Source organism: Rhodamnia argentea, chromosome 1, assembly GCF_020921035.1.
Source record: "Rhodamnia argentea isolate NSW1041297 chromosome 1, ASM2092103v1, whole genome shotgun sequence".
Taxonomy (NCBI): domain Eukaryota; kingdom Viridiplantae; phylum Streptophyta; class Magnoliopsida; order Myrtales; family Myrtaceae; genus Rhodamnia; species Rhodamnia argentea.
Window position 1 is genome coordinate 13750612 of NC_063150.1, and position 18252 is coordinate 13768863.

The window sequence follows — 18252 nt, forward strand, 5'->3', positions numbered from 1 at the left end:
CTATTTGCAAAAAAATGAGTTCTGCAACTTTTTTATTAAGTGATTTGTAAATACGTCACAACCACGATTATTTCAAATTATGGTAGCTTACAATAGCTTTTATAATAAGTTGCTTCACCCAATATTAAGATTTGCAATCTAAAAAGAACTGAACTAATGCACTCATGCTACATTATCTCAAAATATTTTTCGTATCGCAAAAAAATCCCAAATCATTAAAATCGCACATTGATAAACATGCTAATATCAGCTACTTTTGCCATAAAAGCTTCCTTATGTTTCGACAGTCTGCCGAAATCCTTAGCCTTACGATTTTAGTGATTTGGAGAGAGAGAGAGAAGCATATTTGATTTAGTTATCATTCCCAATTAGAGGTATCAAATGGGTGGGTCGAGTCGGGTTGAATATAGTTCGATTTGTATTAATCTATTTAACCTATTTTAACCCATTTTCATACAATACAGATCTAACGACCCAACCCATACTTGACCCGATCCGTATCACTTAAATGCTTCTATATTTAACTAAATCATCGAATATTTGTTTCTTATAATTTTTAAAAGGTATTTTTTATTATTAAAAAATTATTATCTATTTTTTAAAAAATTACTTTTTATTATTAAAAATATTGTTCATTCTCTTAAAAATTAATTTTTTACTTTGAATTTTATTTTCTATTTTCTCCGATGGCGGCTGGTGGTTGTCGATTGCGGTCAACGGTGGTGGCATTCCCGAACAGGTTTTATTTCTTTATGTTTATTTTTCTATCTCCGTTTTACTTAGAAAAATTAAAAATATAAAATATAAACTAATATACTTGAGTTGAGGCCTATTGACATATGGGTGCTTGGGAAGCTGCAAGACACGGGCAAAAAATGGGCCGGGTTAAAATCCATATTTGAATAGACTCTATAAGCCTAAACCCATATTTGACTCATTTTTTAATTTTGTTGAACTCATACATGACCCAAGTGAATAAAATTGGGTCAAAGACCCACATTGACACCTCTATTCCCAATCTCAGTTCATTTTCTTCAAATCTACCTTTCTCAAAACGACCTCTTTAAGATATTCATTTAGAAACACTTTTAAATAAGAGCCCAAAATACTCGCATTTTCTCAAATAAGAATATGAAGTGAACCTGTTTCAAATAAGGGCCTAAAGTGTCCATGGTTGTTTCAATTAAGAGCCTAACCTCGTCGGCCAGCTAAACATTCTTGCCATTCAATGGTATTTTTGTCAAAATATAATTTAAATCTAATTTTTAGTTAAATTAAGTTGAAAATTAAAAAGAAAAAGAAAAAGAAGAAATAGCGGCTTGTAGCCGCTCGCCCTCCCGCCTATGGCCGCCACCCCAACCTTAATGGGCCGGAGACCTCGCCGACCAAAGGCAAGGGCTTGCCGCCCCTTGTCAGGTGGTGATGAGGCCCTTTTTTGAAAATGATATGATCATTTCATTCTTCTTTTTGAATTAATGTGTACTTTAAATTCTTATTTGAGAAAATGAGAACACTTTAGGTCCTTATTTGAAACAAAGTCCACTTCGGGCTTTTATTTGAGAAAATAAAAATATTTTAGACCCTTATTTGAAAATTTCCATTCATTTATGTTGGATTTTCACATCGGACACATGTCTTACCCGATCATCAAATCTATTTGTCGCGTGTACTACTTGTGGATTTTTGTAATCTGAAAAACCAAATTTAGATAAAGGGTGATACCAATATGTTACAACATTTTTTCAAATGGCATTATCCTTCGGTCTTGAATTTTTTTTTTAAGAATTTTGAAAGGCAAAGGCCAGGAGGAGAAAGTCTAGCTCAAGTCTCCGCGTATTAATAATTTAATTGTCGACGGTACTGATTTTGGGGCAGTAAAGCAGACTAAGACAGTTCAGTCGTAGTGGTGCACAGACATTGAGAAAAGACAACAAGAATATGATCATTGTCCTTTTCTTGCATCGTGCTGTTTCCACCCTGCCAGGTGTCTAGTGTTTTCTGCTTTTTCCCCTAAACGCCATATGCCCCTGAAAAAAAAAAAATAACCTTAATTTTAAATTCAATCTCAATTTTACTCGGAAACTTTTTTTTTTTCTAAAAAAACACAAACTTTTCATTTTGATCCTAAATTATCCTCGTTAACCTTCCATCCAAAAATTATTATTGAAGATATATGAACATCAAGTCTCGGTGTTCTTGAGGTCATACTTAAGTTTGATAAAAATAGTTGAATTGATCCATCTTCTTTCCCCGAGGCCTAGACATACTATTGTTGACAGATGCTCTTTTGTAAACGTGAGCTGCAATTAGGCCTAGAAAAGCTAACAGTTCTTGCAAACCGGACTTGCTTTCCAAGCATCAAGAATGCATCGCTTTTTCCAAGCGATCGCTCCATCTTTAAGACGGCTAGCGACGCACGTTCCGGGAGCATGGGATTATCTAGCATGACTTGGGAGACTCAATGACAGTTTACAGCTTTCATGATAAGCGGCTTCGCCCAATATCGAGGTTTGCAATTTCATAAGAAGAACCAAACTAGTGCATTCGTGCTACATTATCTCAAACTAATTTTCGTATCACAAAAAAAAAAAACCCCTCTAAATCACTAAAATATCACATTGAAAAACATGCTAAATCTGTTAATTTGCTGTAAAAGCTCCCTTATGTTTCGAAAATTTGCCAAAATACTTGGCCTTAAGATTTGTGGTGATTTGGAGGAGAGAGAGAGAGAATGATTTGGTTCTGATTCCCAATCTCAGCTCGATTTCTTTAAATTTGTCCCTTTTTTTCAAGATACGTTTTAAGAGACTCATTTGTGTTCACATTTCACATTCACGTCATAATCGATCGTGTCACCGAAAGTTAACCGAAGATGCCTGCTGCCATCGGATTTTTGTAATCGGGAAATCGATTTTAAATGAAGGGTGGTACCAATAGTTAATTTTTTCCTAATGGCATTACCATACCACCCCCCTCAATCCTGAAATTTTAAGAATTTTTAAAGGTCAAGAACAAGACGAGGAAGTCAACGTGAAGTCTTCGCGTATTGATAATTTAATTGCCGACAGGACTGATCTAGGAGTACAGCAGAGGCTAAGAAATTTCAAATCGTCGCACTGACGAGACATTGAGAAAAACAACAAGACCATTAATCGTTGTCCTTTTCTTGCATCGTGCGGATTTCTACCTAGTGCAACGTGTCCTGTTTTTCTTTTTCTTTTTTTTACCTAAAAAATTTTATTTCGCATTTGTTCCGAATCTCGCTTTGATATGAGTATTGCCTTTTAAATTTTCTCTTGCTCGTTAAATTTTATTTTAAATACAGAATTATTGCTATTTATTGTTGACTTGCGACTTTACCAAAAAAAAAAAAAAAAATAATCATTTGAATTTTCTTGCATTGTTGCGAGAGAGTTCATTTCTTGCTGGTTCTTGATGGTTAGGAAGCAGTTTTTTTATACTGATCGCACTTCCTTGAGACGGCTAGCAACACTCGTTCCGGGAGCATGGGATCATCAAGCAAGACTGGGGAGATTTAATGGGGGCTGATCAACTTTCCATTGTCGCAAATCATATCTACTGATATAAATCCAGAGTACCTGTTACCATAATGGTGAGCTGAACAAGAACTATGCTGCATAGGCGCGATGCATACGAGTTGTGTTGATTGAACAATGTTCCATGAAGTCCAGTGTGTGCAGGGAAGTCTCAAAAGCTGCGTCTTCGAAAGGAGAGAAGGAGTCGCCCGTACGACAACAGCCGATCAGGGCTTGTCGACCATACACATCTTATAGTGACTTCAAATTCTCAAAGCTCATAATACATACACACCATATTTTCTCACATACAAGCCATTCGCAGATCAAGCTCGGAAACATGCACCCAGATTAAAAAAAACAAAGGCTAACTGCTTCACACGAGTCGTAGATAGCAAGACTACTACAAAGTAACTTTCAGGCTTTATGACAGACCTCACCATCACAGACCCATCCTTCTTTGGCATCTCCTCCTTCCTTTGTCTCCTCCCCAGCTGCTTCGCCGTCTTCATCCGGCTCGTTTTTAGCCGCTTTCTCTTCTCCAACAGCACATTTGGGATGGAGATCGAAGTCACACTCCTCGCAATAATACGACCACGCCTCTCCTGCCTCATCGCAGCCATCACAGTTGTACTTCCTCCTCCGAGCAGGAACGAGCTCGTGCTCTTCGTGCAAAGGATGCTTCAACTTCTCTGGCCAGCCTTTAATACTCTCCTTGAACTGTTCCTCAAACTTCTTGAGATGTTCCGCACTAAAAGGATAAGCATCAGCCCCATGCTCCATTATGAGATCCCTTGCTTCGGTAGTCACAGTACGGCCTGTTGAGCCGATGGCTACGAGCGTGGGGATCCCCTGGACCTTGAATTTGCGATTCAGGTATTTCTTCCTCTCATCACCAAGGGGGAGCGCCAGCCACGGCATTTCAGCAAAGTAATCGTCGAAGGCAGTTTGGTCCTTGTCGCTGGAGATGAAGATAACCTCAAAGGCATTGTCTTTGGCCTTGATCTTTTCGTATGCCTCCGTGAGCACCGGCAGGAATGCACGGCAAGGAGGGCACCAGTGTGCCGAGAAGTACAGGAGGACAGTCTTCCCTACCAAGTCCGATACTGGAATCTGCAATCGAAGTTAAGCAACAACCTTTTAGATGAACCACAAATCGATGGAGAAGGCACGTGGAAACTGCATATATGGCAAGGATTTTCCTATTTATAGACCTGGTTTCAATCCTTTCCACAGCTCAGGTAACCTGAGGGACAATGATATTTAGGGCCTCATTGTAGACAATAAAAATTTCCAAGTCATTAGCCTCTAGGAGAAAAAGCAAGTATACCTTGGTTCCTTCCTTTCCAATGACGAAATCCAGATCCCCTGAAATCAAGATCGACTCCAAGGTCTGAGATTCTTCCCTTTTCTTCTCTATCTCTGCGAGCTGTTCAAACTTCTCTGGAGTGAATGGGTAAGCTTCAACGCCATGCTCTTCCACGGTTTCAGCAACGTTGCAATGGACAGTCTTCCCATCACGACCGATTATGACCAGAGTGGGTAGGGTCGACAGATCAAAGTACCTAACCAACTTCTCACATTTCCTGTCTTTCACTGGTAGTGAAAGCCATGGCAGGCTTCCAAAGGACTGGTTGAATGATGCTTCTTCTTCATCAAGAGGAATCTGAACGATCTCAAAACTCTCTCCTTTTTCCTTCAATTTCTCATAAACCTCACGTAACTTTGGCGAGAAATCACTGCATGATTTGTACGTGGACAACGAGAAGTACAGACCCACAATTTTCCCTTCAAGCTCAGTAACAGGAACCTAGTTTGGCCACATAACTAGATTAGCAAAAGGAGGATGGAAAACAGAATCATAAGCACGCGCGACCATCAGTTTCAAATGCATCGAAGATCTTTTTCGGGTTACCTTATTCCCATCGGACAAAACTACGAAGTCACGAGATCCATGGACCAAAAGAGAGGTCAATGATTGATTTCTCCTCGCAGCTTCTTCCTGGTCTTTCAACTCCTTGATGCGTTCTGGAGTGAAAGGGTGACCTTCCACTCCATACTCGCGGACAATCTGGACTCCGCTATCTGTTGAGACTGTACCTGCGCCATCAAGAAACACAAGGCGGGGTATTCCCCTGACCTTAAACACTTCATCCAAGCTACTGCGCTTGTCCGAGTCGGAGAACGGGATTGCAAGCCACGGCATCTTGGAAAAGTATTCGCTGAAGGACTCTTCATCCTCATCGCCAGAGACAAAAATGATTTCCAGGTCACCTCTTGGGGAAAGTTCATTGTACACCTCCACAAGCGTCGGGGTGAACCGCCGGCACGGACCGCACCACGACGCGGAGAAGTACAAGCCGATCTTCTTCCCCTTCAAGCTATCGACCTTGACCTGATACAGGACAAGAGATTCCTAATTTGAGTTCTTCCACACAGCAATCAGCAAGCAAGGTAAACTAGATCAACTGACCACCACACAAAATCCAGAAAATGCCCAAGATACATCCAAGTGCCAACTGGAGTCTGGAGAAGCACTTCCCTTAAGCACGACTCATTAATTTTCTCGCAAATCATTAGTCTCGTCGACCAAATCAAATGAAGGAAACAAATGGATAGCACCCGAAAAATGATGATCAAAGCATCAGAGATCAGACCAAATTAGCTTATCATAAACTAAATTCGCCAGCTTGGTCCTCACGCTTCGTAATCACCGACTCCCAGCAAAGAACAACCAAAAGAACATCGGCAATTTAAACTCCAAAGGCGCAAGAAGCGCATCTTTCCAATCCGACAAGAGAAGCACCAACAAAGAATCAGATCAGTAATGCTTTCGACCATTCCTCCTACCAGAACAAGAATTTCTCGCACGAAACTGGGTAGCTAGCGAAACAACCCCCACAACGAAGACCGCGAGAACTTCAACAAGGACGCCAACCCACGATTCCTTTTCGCTCCTTTTCCGAAGAGCGAAAGTGAAAGAGAACCCGAGTTTTACCTGATCGCCGTTGTTTCGGATGAGGAAGTCCCTGTCCGGAGAAGACAGGAGGGACTGAACATCGTGACGAGCTCCATCTCCGACAACATCCGCCATCCTCGCCGCTTCCCTCCCGTGTTCTGATATCGTTGTGCTGAGTGTGTGCCTGAGAAATCCTCCAATGGCAGGCTTGCGCTCCTCGATATGTATAAATAGGGAAAGACCTCGGGCACACGGCCCTCTCTCTCTCTCTCTCTCTCTGTCTCCGAATAATGAGGCAAATTGGCTCAACTTGTAATTCATAAAATTTTAATTCATTTGATATGGTTCTTAAATTTAATTTCATATGCAATTGATTTCTTTAATATAATCTATGGACTTTTTATACAAGTTCAATATAGTCCCTAAAACACATAAAAAAAATCAATATTGTCATTACAAAAAAATTAAACTGTACTAAAAATTTAAGAATAATATTATACATTAGACTAAAGTTTAGAGACCCTATGGAATAAATTAAAAATTCAAAAGCTATATTATATATTGAACTAAAGTCCATAAAAAAGTTACGTGCGTTATTTTTAGAGTTAATATCACGGAAAATTTCAAGCTTGTATACATGTGACAAATCTACTTAAGACTATTTTTTGACCACCAAAAAATCCAAACTAGTACATTTATGATAAATTTACTCTAAATTGATATACCCGTGATAAATTTACTCTCTAATAGTTTTCGTTAAATCTGATCGTCAAATTGTTAAGTTGAATGACACATGATAGTTCTGAGTGTCCCGGTTTGGAATTTTCACCCTTTGTTTGTCACATGTATATTAATTTGAGATTTTTGGACGTGTTAAACTAATTTAATGGAGGTAAATTTTTCACGAGTGTACTGATTTGGTAAATTTGTCACTAGTATACTAGTTTAAGTTTCTGGTGGTCAAAAAATAATTTAAGATAAATTTATTATAGATGTATCAGTTTGGAGTTTTTTTTAAATTATTTATTAAGTATTCAAATTTTCCTTCTTTTTTTTTTTTTCTGTTTTCGTTTGTTGGGTTTCTGGAGGCTTCCTTCCCGAGACCTTTTTTTTTATTTTGGGGCGGGCGGGCGAGGGGCGCAAGGAAGGCATCTCGGGAAGTGGGATCCAACGTAGGAAAGACGTGGACTCGTTTGGACAGTCGCGTCAGAAAATCAGTGTCCTCCGCTCTTTTATTTTTGATCTTTTTTATTTACCATTCCTTGCTACCTTCCTTCCCAAGAAGCCACATTCCTAGTCTCTAATGTTGAAGTTTACAAAGATTTTTTTTACTTTTTACCCCATCTCTATATTACATCAAGTTAAATCGTTAATTTCATCAAAAATCTATATTTTAATCACGAAACTTGCAATTTTTTTGTCGGCACGTGGGCGGCTTTTAGGTGGTGAAACAGGGCTTTGGGGTCGATTCGCCCTCGCAACCTATCCATTTTAATCGAGAGAAAATCATGAATATGAAATATTTGTAAAATTTGCAGTAATTAGGAGGATAAGACTGATTTTCCAGGGATGTGAAAAGGGGCAATCGAAAAGTGTTATGCGAAGCTTAGCGGCAAAGAATATGCCATCCTTTGTCAAAAGGAGCCGCAGAAGAAAGAACGTGGAGGAGGGGTTGGAAAATGACACCAACATAATTGTATAAAAAGAAAATATGGGACGACCACGGATGAAACAAAGGACATCATGGAACGATCGCCGGGTGGCCTCGATTAATTTTGCTATTTAGACTAGGCAAGGTTCAAAACAAGAGAATATATTTATTTTTTATAATCGAAGTGTCCGGATCGGTTTGCGCGCACCTCGACTTTTCTCGGGAGAGACTAGCATAGTAACCTACCACCATGGCCCCCCACTTACATCACAAATAATCGGTTGAGGAATCAAACTTGGGATTAGTGTGCCTAATCATACAATTCTAAGTGCGTCCTAACTAATTGAGCCACATATGGATGAATAAAACAAGAGAACATTACATGCCGATGCTTTTTTTTTGTTCTTACGGGGTTGGGGGAAATACATCGATGTACGGTGTAGTGTACAAGTGCACCGGCATGGACCGTACTAGATTTTGATAAGGGGAAAGCAATTATGATTCGGTCCGTTTATTAAATAAAGAGAAAACCCAAAAAAAAAAAATTGGATTGATAGTGCATTAAGGTTGCATCGGATTGGTCTTGGAGTTGACACATGAATAATCTTATTTCATACGGTTGAATAGGATTCATCATGAATGTCGTCCAGCGCCTAGGGACGCCACCTAGGAAAGACGTGGATGGCTGGCTTGGACTTGTCGGCAAATCCATATATTTATCCTAAGAAGCGAGGATACTCTTTGGGAATTTTCGTTTTGTATTGTGTCGAGTCTCGTTCGACACTCTCCGACATGTCATTGACACGAGATCAGCAATCCATACACGCCGGCGATACTTGACTCAAGTATCCCGACATGCATAACGTCAATTTTAAGCATTTTCAATAAATTAAAGGTCAAAATGTAAATTTATCAATAATATATAAACGTGAGTCATATATCGAGTCACTCCAAAATTAATATACATAGCTACAAAAAAAAATCGTGAATTCCTAATAGAAAAAGAAAAAAAAAACCCACCATCAATATTTTTATATCTACACAATAATTTATCATGTATATATACAAATATACATTTAATACACAACGTGTCTCAACTAATAATTTTTTATTATTATTTTAAAAATGATGTGTCGGCGTGTCTGTCGCGACCCTCGATCTCATCGGCGGGAGAAGCGAGGAAGAGGGTTAATGGGTCGCCCTTCCGGCCCGGTTGCGTGTGGACCTTCGGACGCGGGCCCCTCCCAAGGCCCATTACCCAAATCGCGGCAGGGGATAAAATCGTAGTCGACCTTCAGTGTGGTCTAGTGGCATGTGCTACGTGTGCATGCCTTGGAGTCGCCACCAATCGTTTCGTGGAAGGTACGATTGGAAACCCTATCGAATAGTCGGGAGTTTCTATTCGATTCTGCGAGAACCAGAGAAGTGGGTTCGGGGACTTAGTTACGCCAACTATCAGAGTTGACGCCCTTTCGGTACCTAAGTTGATTGAATTTTCTAATCTCGGATTTCATGCATATGGGTGGGGTACGGATCCTAAATCTAGGAGTTCATGCGGATGGGAGTGACTATCCTACCAATCACAATCAATTAAAAGTAAATGCGAAAATCAAGGAATCCATAACGTGCGGATAAATCGCATCAAATCGGCGTGGCATTCCTAGTATAGCCCTATCAGCTTAGGGAAGAGACATTCAAAGCATAAGAGGGGATCGGGAGTGATTTGGAAGTGATTTGCCCATGAGGGGCAAAATCGTAATTTTGAGGAAATTTGAGGTCGATTTGCCAAAAAGGGCAAAACCGTCATTTCGGAAGATATTCGGAGTGAGAAACGTTGGAAATAGGATTGGCCACCTAAACTGACCCATTTCCTAATTTCCGACATTTTTTGGAAGTCCACAGGAATTTTTTTTTAGAGACAAATTACCCCTAAAGGGTAAAATTGTCATTTTTGGAAAGATCGGGAGGAGAAATCTCAAAAATAGGATTGGCCAGTTGATTGTGGCCATTCCTCAATTTTTGAGAATTTCTGGAATTTTTTAGGAATTTTCTACAATTTTTTCCTATTTTTTTGGATTTTCTATGATTTTTCCAATTTTTTTTTGGATTTTAAAAATCAATTTTCGAAATTTATTATTATTATTATTATTTTTTTATTTTTTATTGGACCGGGTCAACCCGGTCAACCCGGTCCGGGCCCGCGCCCGGATCGGCATTTCCCGAAACGGCGCCGCTCGAACATCCGCGCTCGAATTTTTGAAAATTCTCGCCTAAAAAAAGAAATGTGTGTCTCAGATCGCGCCACGTGGCGCTCTCCAGACGTTCCGATCGGACATTAAGATCGATGGCTCAGGGTTCGCCACGTGGCGAAATTATAGCTCTTTGATCAGAGATCGAATCTACGGTCAGGATCGGACCATGTGGCTAATCCACAGCCACTTGATCTCTTGATCAGATCTACGGTCAAGATCGAACGACGTGGCTAATCCACAACCGTCCGATCGAGGATTATTTTTTAATTCCGAAAATGATTTTTCTTTATTATCTGAATTTTGAAAATCATTGATCCAACGATCGGAAATGTGACACACGGCCAAACCTGGGCCGTGTGATCACAAAATCGATTTTTTTATTTTCAGGAAATCTGAATATTTTGAAAATTCATTTTTTATTTTCCGAAAAAAATCCCAGATCACGACACGTGGCACCACACTAACCGTCGGATCAAGTTTGTTATTTTTTATTTTCTGTTATAACCGAATTGCTGACGTGGCTGCCACGTGGCCGCCACGTCAGCGTTGACTTGGTCAGCACCGTTGACCGAGTCAACAACTCGCCGGAGAAGACGATGAACAGTGTCGAAACTCCGGCGAGACCATCGGAACTTCACCGGCAACCCCAAACAGCAACTAAACGAGTTGATTTCTACGCAAAATGTACCTATCCTATACAAAATGACGATCTAAAACCAAATATGTGCCTTAAAAACTCATTAGCCGTCTCTAACCACCTATTCCACCGCCGGCCAGATCTGCAGATTCCGGCGAACATGATTCAAGCCATTTCTACGCTAAACAAGCCGTTTAGTCCAGCGATCAGCATACATGAAGGATAAGAAGACTTACTTGCATCTTCGATGGGTTCGGTTTTGCGCGGAATGAGTTCGGGAGCTCGAGATGAGTTTTCGGGTTCATAGTGGACTCGATAGTTTTCATGCAAAAACAGCGCAAATAAAGCATGGAAACGGGATCAGAAACACGCTAGGAGTTATCTGGATTCAAAAACGCGAAGAACAATATTCGGTATCTTGAGATGCCATTAACGAAGCTCAAGATGGACTGAGGCTGCGTTTACCTTCTTCGGCCGCGAGATGAGACGCCGCAAGGGCAAGGACAATCCTTGGGACGACACGGAGCTCCTGAACCCGATTAGAAGACTTGACGACGCCAGGATCGTCCGAGAAGCCGATTCGAAGCTCTCAACTTCAAGGTCCTGCAATGGCGGACCAGCTTGTTGCAGAGAGTCCCTCCTTCCCTTTTTCACTCTCCCGTCTTATTATTTCCCCTTCTCTGTGTCACCTTCGTTGTGAGTTCCTCCTCTCCTTCCTCCAATCTCTCACTGTTATACTTTTAGTTGCCCCCGAATTCTGTTACGAGCGTTTGTTGCTCGCTCCATTCCCCCCATCCTCCCGAACTGATTTCAAGTTATTAACGATCTTCATAGTTTGGCGCGGTGAGGGGGGGTTCGGTTAGAGTCGTTCTCACGTGCACACACGTGCATGATCATCAATCGGTACCGAGAATCGATGAGTAACTCGAGCCGGTTTCTTTTTTTGCTCAGGCGTGTACATAAAAAATGGACTTCAAATGGCGTAGCCCTCTTTTCAGCGTGCTCGCGCGAAGACCTGCGTGGGAAGAGAGCTCCTGCGCCCGATGGAAAGAGATACAGCAATGCTCCTGGCGTGCGTGCATTTTTTTGGGTTGGCTTAGTCAACTATTTGACTTGTTCCATTATTTTTTTTTTTTGTGCCTAATTCAGCATTAATGTGACCCCTTTTGCAATTTTAAGCTCAACATTGAACTCCACAACATGTCTAAAACCTAGGAATGGTAGCATTCGGTCCAATGGATTCAATTATACATAAACCCCCAAATTTAACGAGCGACTCGGAAGCAAAATTTGTCCAATTAGTGCTCTTAAGGACTAATCTGTGCTAATTTGACCTCACCCAGGTGTTTAGAACGCCAAAAAACTTGTGGGTCAACGTTCATTTTTGCATGGGTTCGCCTTTAAAATGACCAATTTGATCATAATTGAAAATTGCGGACTGAATCGGAAATGCAAAGAAGCACAATTTGCAATCTGCTCAAAAGTTGAAATTGATTGGACTAAAATGCAATTAAAGGTGTAGGAATCAAATGTCATAACTGACTCAAAGTAAGAAAAACAATAGAAAGACCTCAAATGATTTTTTTGCTCAATTTAGGTCCACATTTGTAAAGACTCATGTGACCCGAAGTTGAATTTTCCAATTTTTCAATGGCCAAAAATGAAAAGGGAATTAAAGGAAAAATATTGGATATTTCCCTATATTTTTTTAGGCCGAAAATGCTATTTTTTGTGAATTTTGGGTATTTTTCTAATATACCAAAAATATCAAAAATTGTGAAAAATACCGAAAATTATTTTTTTGTTCAAAAATGGATCCTTAAGCTTGGCCAAGGCTTCCAAAATTGATTTTTCAATTTTATGAATTTTTATGGATTTTTGAAAATTTTTCTAAAGAAAAACCGATTAAAAATCGAGTGTCAACAGCTGCCCCTCTTTGGAAGTGATCTCGTTAGAGGTTGCTTCCAAAGATAAGGTGACACCTGAATTTCAATCGACTCGATTGGGAAAAAGTAAAAGAAAGAGTCATGACATTTGATCCACACCTCTACGTTTCAGTGCAAGTCCAAAAGACAGATTCCGTGTTATTAAGGATATGAGAGAGATCGGAGGAAGAGCTTTACCCGACACTCACCAGCTCGAAACTCGAGAGGCTTTCCTGTGAATGTGAACGGATTCTAGAAGATACCTAGGGATTCATCATCAGAATGTCCTAGGGAAGTTAAGCTTTGACCCGTATGGTAGGTCTAACCATGATGGAATTCCTAACTAGAGGAATGTGAAGGTGACTTATCCCGTCCGTGGGATTCGTCTGAGGATTTGATCCGTATGGTGGATCAGCCCATAAAAAGAATTCCTATTCAAAAGGATTCTAAAGACGACCTATCCCGCCTTTGGGATTCGTCAGGAGATTTGATCCGTATGGTGGATCAACCCACAAAAGAATTCCCGCTTAAAGGGATTCTATGGACGACCTATCCCGCCTTTGGGATTCGTCAGGAGATTTTGATCCGTATGGTGGATCAGCCCAGGAAAAGAATTCCTACTTAAAGGGATTCTAGGGACGACCTATCCCGCTTGTGGGATTCGTCGAGAGATTTGATCCGTCTGGTGGATCGATCCGAAAAAGAATTCCTACTTAAAGGGATTCTAGGGACGACCTATCCCCCCTGTGGGATTCGTCAGGAGATTTGATCCGTATGGTGGATCAGCCAAAAAAAAGAATTCCTACTTAAAGGGATTCTAAAGACGACCTATCCCGCCTGTGGGATTCGTCGGAGGATCCGATCCGTATGGTGGATCAACCCAGAAAAAGAATTCCTACTTAAAGGGATTCTAAAGACGACCTATCCCGCCTGTGGGATTCGTCAGGAGATTTGATCCGTATGGTGGATCAGCCTAGAAAAAGAATTCCTACTTAAAGGGATTCTAAAGACGACCTATCCCGCTTTGTGGGATTCGTCGAGAGATTTGATCCGTATGGTGGATCGCCCGAGAAAAAGAATTCCTACTTAAAGGGATTCTAAAGACGACCTATCCCGCCCTGTGGGATTCGTCAGAGATTTGATCCGTCCGGTGGATCAGTCCGGAAAAAGAATTCCTACTTAAAGGGATTCTAAAGACGACCTATCCCGCTTGTGGGATTCGTCGCAAGATTTGATCCGTCTGGTGGATCGGTCCGGAAAAGGCTCACCTACTAAAAGGTTTTACCCGTAAGATGATTTATCCCACTTTCGGGACTCGTCAAAAATCTTTAGAAAAGGCTCACCTACTAAAAGGTTTACCTAAACGATGACTTATCCCACTTTCGGGACTCGCCCAAAATTTTTAGAAAAGGCTCACCTACTAAAAGGCTTACCTAAACGATGACTTATCCCACTTTTGGGACTCGCCGAAAAACTTTAGAAAAGGCTTACCTACTAAAAGGTTTACCTAAATGATGACTATTCTGGGATTTAGGGGATACCCGAGTCCCGTAGAAATTTAAACTTGAAAACTCTTTCTCATCAAGAGAGATGTCCTTCTGGGATCCGGGGTTACCATGAGCCTGCGGAAGTTCAAACCCGAAAATTTTTCTCCACAAGAGAAATGTCCTTTCGGGATCCGGGGTTACCATGAGTCCTGCAGAAGTTCCAACCTGAAAACTCTTTCTCATCAAGAGAGATGTCCTTCCGGGATCCGGGATTACCATGAGTTCTGCGGAAGTTCAAACCTGAAAATTTCTCTTTATCAAGCAATGGAAATTCTTCCTTACCACGAGAGGTAGCATTCTGAGATCCGGGGATACTAGGAATCTTGCAGAAGCTTAAACCCGCAAACTCTTTCTTACCAAGAGAGGTATTCTTCCGGGATCCGGGGTTTCCATGAGTCCTGCAGAAATTTAAACTTGAAAATTCTTTCTCATCAAGAGAGGCGTCCTTCCGGGATCCGGGGTTACCATGAGTCCCGCAGAAGTTTAAACCTGAAAACTCTTTCTCATCAAGAGAGATGTCCTTCTGGGATCCGGGGTTACCATGAGTCCTACAGAAGTTTAAACTTGAAAACTCTTTCTCACCAAGAGAGGTGTCATTCTGGGATTTGGGGTTACCGGGAATCCCGCTGAAGCTTAAACTTGAAAATCTCTCTTATCAAAAGAGGTGTCATTCTGGGATCTCGGGGTTACCAAGAATCCTGCAGAAGTTTAAACATGTAAATTCTTTCTCACCAGGAGAGGTATCCTCTTCGGGATCCGGGGTTCCAGTGAATCCCGTAGAAGTTCAAACCTGAAAATTTTTCTCCACCAAGAGAAGATTATTGATCTTTTAGGTGGTATCTATTATCGAACCGACAAAATTTTATGACTCGGACTCAAGTCGTGAAAAAGTTTGAGTGAATGCATTATGATGTTGGAGGTTATCCAAAACATCTTGCAACATGCTAAAGTGATCAAAAATTCCTTGTGGGGAAAGTTTGAATCCAACGATCCGAAACTACCAACAGAGTTTGGTTAAAACACCCATTGGAGTATTCTCATCAAAGAGGGCTTCTCACCAATTTGAGATAATGTTTTTTTATTTTGAGAGCACTCAAATTTCCTATCGAACCTATGCCTAGGATTCGGGATCATTCGCAGCGCATACATCTTGATCAATCGGGAGGTCTTCGAAAGGACCGTAATGTTGGGCTTGGACAATGGTTTCCAAGTGGGACTCACAATTGAGTCAAGGCTATTTGAACGAAAATCTTCAACATCCGCTCCAGGTTTACAAGTCAAGAAACCCGCAAAATGAGAAAGAAATGATCTTGCTCGTACTTCTTCGAGCTAAGCTTCTACGTTAATCCAAGTGCCTTAATCGGAAAAGACTTTTCGGGGTTGTAACGTAGGTAAGGATTGGGGACTGAAAAAGGCTTATTTTTTGGCCCAGTGTATATAAATGGGTGTGACGTCGGTGATCATTGCAAATTTATCGCCGATCCCGACCCTTAGGGATTATCCTTCAAAGAACGTTTTCAATCTTGAAGGTATACCCAAAATTCTTTGGAGAGCATCCTGAGTCTTCAAAGTACACATTTGTCTTGAGATAGCACCTCTATCACATCAGAATGGTGCAAACTTTTATCTCTGTTTTGGTCATCCGAGAATGACATAACTACAGAGTGATCTATCTCCACTCGGGGTTTTCTTTTACAACCAAGTCTCATTTGAGACAAAGGTATCATGAAATCTTTTGGTGCTTACAAGATCAAACAAGAGTGTATGAGTATTTGAATGGGCATTGGCCTTACTTTTACCAGGCACTTTGCTTTTTCTTATGCCCGGGATTGGCTTTTCTTCTTTCTCGCTCTTTTCTTCTCTTTTTTCAAAATCCCGCCTTTTCCTTTCTTTTTGGGAATACGATTTTCAATGGTCGTGCTAGATATTCAATTGAGAGTTCTAGCATGCCCCAAGATTGGTTTAAGAATTTATCGTAAATCCTATCTCTTGAACTCTTCCGTTCTTGGAGTGTTGTCGCTCACACCTTGATATATGCAACGATCACCAATAGGGTTCATGAAACGAATATGTAGCTCAATTGGGCTATGCAAAGGATAAAAGTGTATAGGATAGAGAAACGAATGCTTTTCGTCATCCTAAAGCATTTGAATTATCGTATAAGCAACACACGAAGATTGATGTTAGTCCAAGCAAGAAAATTTCTAACCATTTTCCTCCCGATATTGCCGGACCTACCTCCATTTGACCCCAATGTGGGGTGGTTCTTGATGGGGATAAAGAATGAAACCACCGTTCAAAGGGGTTATCAATGGTCACCTGTAGTGTTTAAGATAGAGAAATGAATGCCTCCGTCATCTCAATCTATGTAATCGTTGCGAATAACCCCTATGTCCGCAGGTCAAGGTTTCGCTATCCCTTCCACTCCACTCATCTCTCAAGTGTGTATAGGACGTGTTTGGATCAGGTTTGCCTCTCGTCCGAGGAAATATCCAATGAATAGTTTAAACAACTCTTGTTGGAAAACCTCATTTCGTTTTTTTCAAAATTTTTCCTCCCATTGGGATTTGTGATGCACCATGCATGTTCCAGTCATGTTCAAATAACCTCCAATTTTTAAACATGAATGCCAACAAAGTGATTATGAGAATTCTACGCCTTTTCTAGACATGAGAATTGAATACATCCTAGATTCCTAGAAGTCTTAACATTCTAGGATGAAAAGATTTCTGAAAGCTTTAAACCCTAAGAGATTGGGAAGATGAATACTTACCTGCCCGTCGTGGCTGAACATTCCTAGGAATATAAAAGGAACATGTCGTTGTATGTTCCCGAATTTTTGAAAAAATTGGAACGATACAACTTACCCTCGGTTATGCGCTCCAATTTAAAGGAGAATGCATGGATTGTGAAAATCAGTAATGTACTCAACAAGATAGGATTGTTAAGTATTATAAAATCTCTCGAAGTTTTTCGGATTTTGAAGGGACATGACACTTACCTGTCTACCGTGATGGCAAGTCCCTGTCAAGTTCAAACATTAAATGTCGGTTCGTGTTCCCAAATTCAAACAAGTTGGAACGATACGGTCTTACTCTTGATTATGTGTTCCAATTTAAAGAGGAACGCATGAGTTGTGGAAATTTGTCCACCATGATAGCGGGTCTCTGCTATTTTACCGCTATAGCGATGATTGCTCTGCTTAGTTTGGCAATGAATCTCTCTCATGAATTTGGAAAAGATCCCTTCATCGGGTTGTGTTAGGCATTGCATGTTGCTTTTCATCTTAGCAGCTCCTTTGGCATGTTCTATACCCGCTCGATGGTTGTGAATCCCTTTGAACATGTTTCATGCCATTCTTTGGAGTTCCTTATTAAAAAAAAATGAGGACATTCTTGTCAAAACATACGTTAGAACATGTGGGATGGAAATGATACGTTTTACCCTCCACTCAATCTTATAATCAAAGATTGTTTCTTGAATGCTTGATTTTTGAAACTGGTATTTCTTTTCGCCTCGAGCCCATGTCAATGAGTTCCTTTCTTTTGAGTTGTCTTGAGTGTCAATAATATCCTGTTGAAATAAGGACAAACTCACATTAGGAATAGGATAATCGAAGATCAAATTAGAACGATACGAAGTTACCCTTCACTTGAGTCAATATGTTGACAATTTTGAGATTTTGCTCTGATGTGCACGACCTCCGTTGAATCCAGCCATTCTACTTTTTAGAGGTGTTACATAC

At 40.6% G+C, this 18252-nt stretch overlaps 1 protein-coding gene across 1 annotated transcript; it reads right to left on the reverse strand.

Moving 5' to 3' along the window:
• Positions 1–3810: 3810 nt before the first annotated feature.
• LOC125314354 (probable nucleoredoxin 1) lies at positions 3811–6708 on the reverse strand. Its single transcript, XM_048276479.1, has 4 exons — positions 6535–6708; positions 5452–5931; positions 4867–5346; positions 3811–4649 (listed from the first exon to the last, which is right to left on the reverse strand). Exons 1-4 carry the CDS (start codon positions 6628–6630, stop codon positions 3954–3956), a joined length of 1752 nt encoding a protein of 583 aa, XP_048132436.1. The 5' UTR covers positions 6631–6708; the 3' UTR covers positions 3811–3953.
• Between the last annotated feature and the right edge of the window lie 11544 nt (positions 6709–18252).

Bases quoted from the DNA above. Each gene is read 5' to 3' on its own strand.
- LOC125314354 (XM_048276479.1), bottom strand. From the start codon at position 6,630: ATGGCGGATGTTGTCGGAGATGGAGCTCGTCACGATGTTCAGTCCCTC. The intron at 5,932-6,534 runs GTAAAACTCGGG...GTCCTGTATCAG, and splicing joins TCCGAAACAACGGCGATCAG to GTCAAGGTCGATAGCTTGAA. The intron at 4,650-4,866 runs GTATACTTGCTT...CTTCGATTGCAG, and splicing joins TTGGAAAGGAAGGAACCAAG to ATTCCAGTATCGGACTTGGT.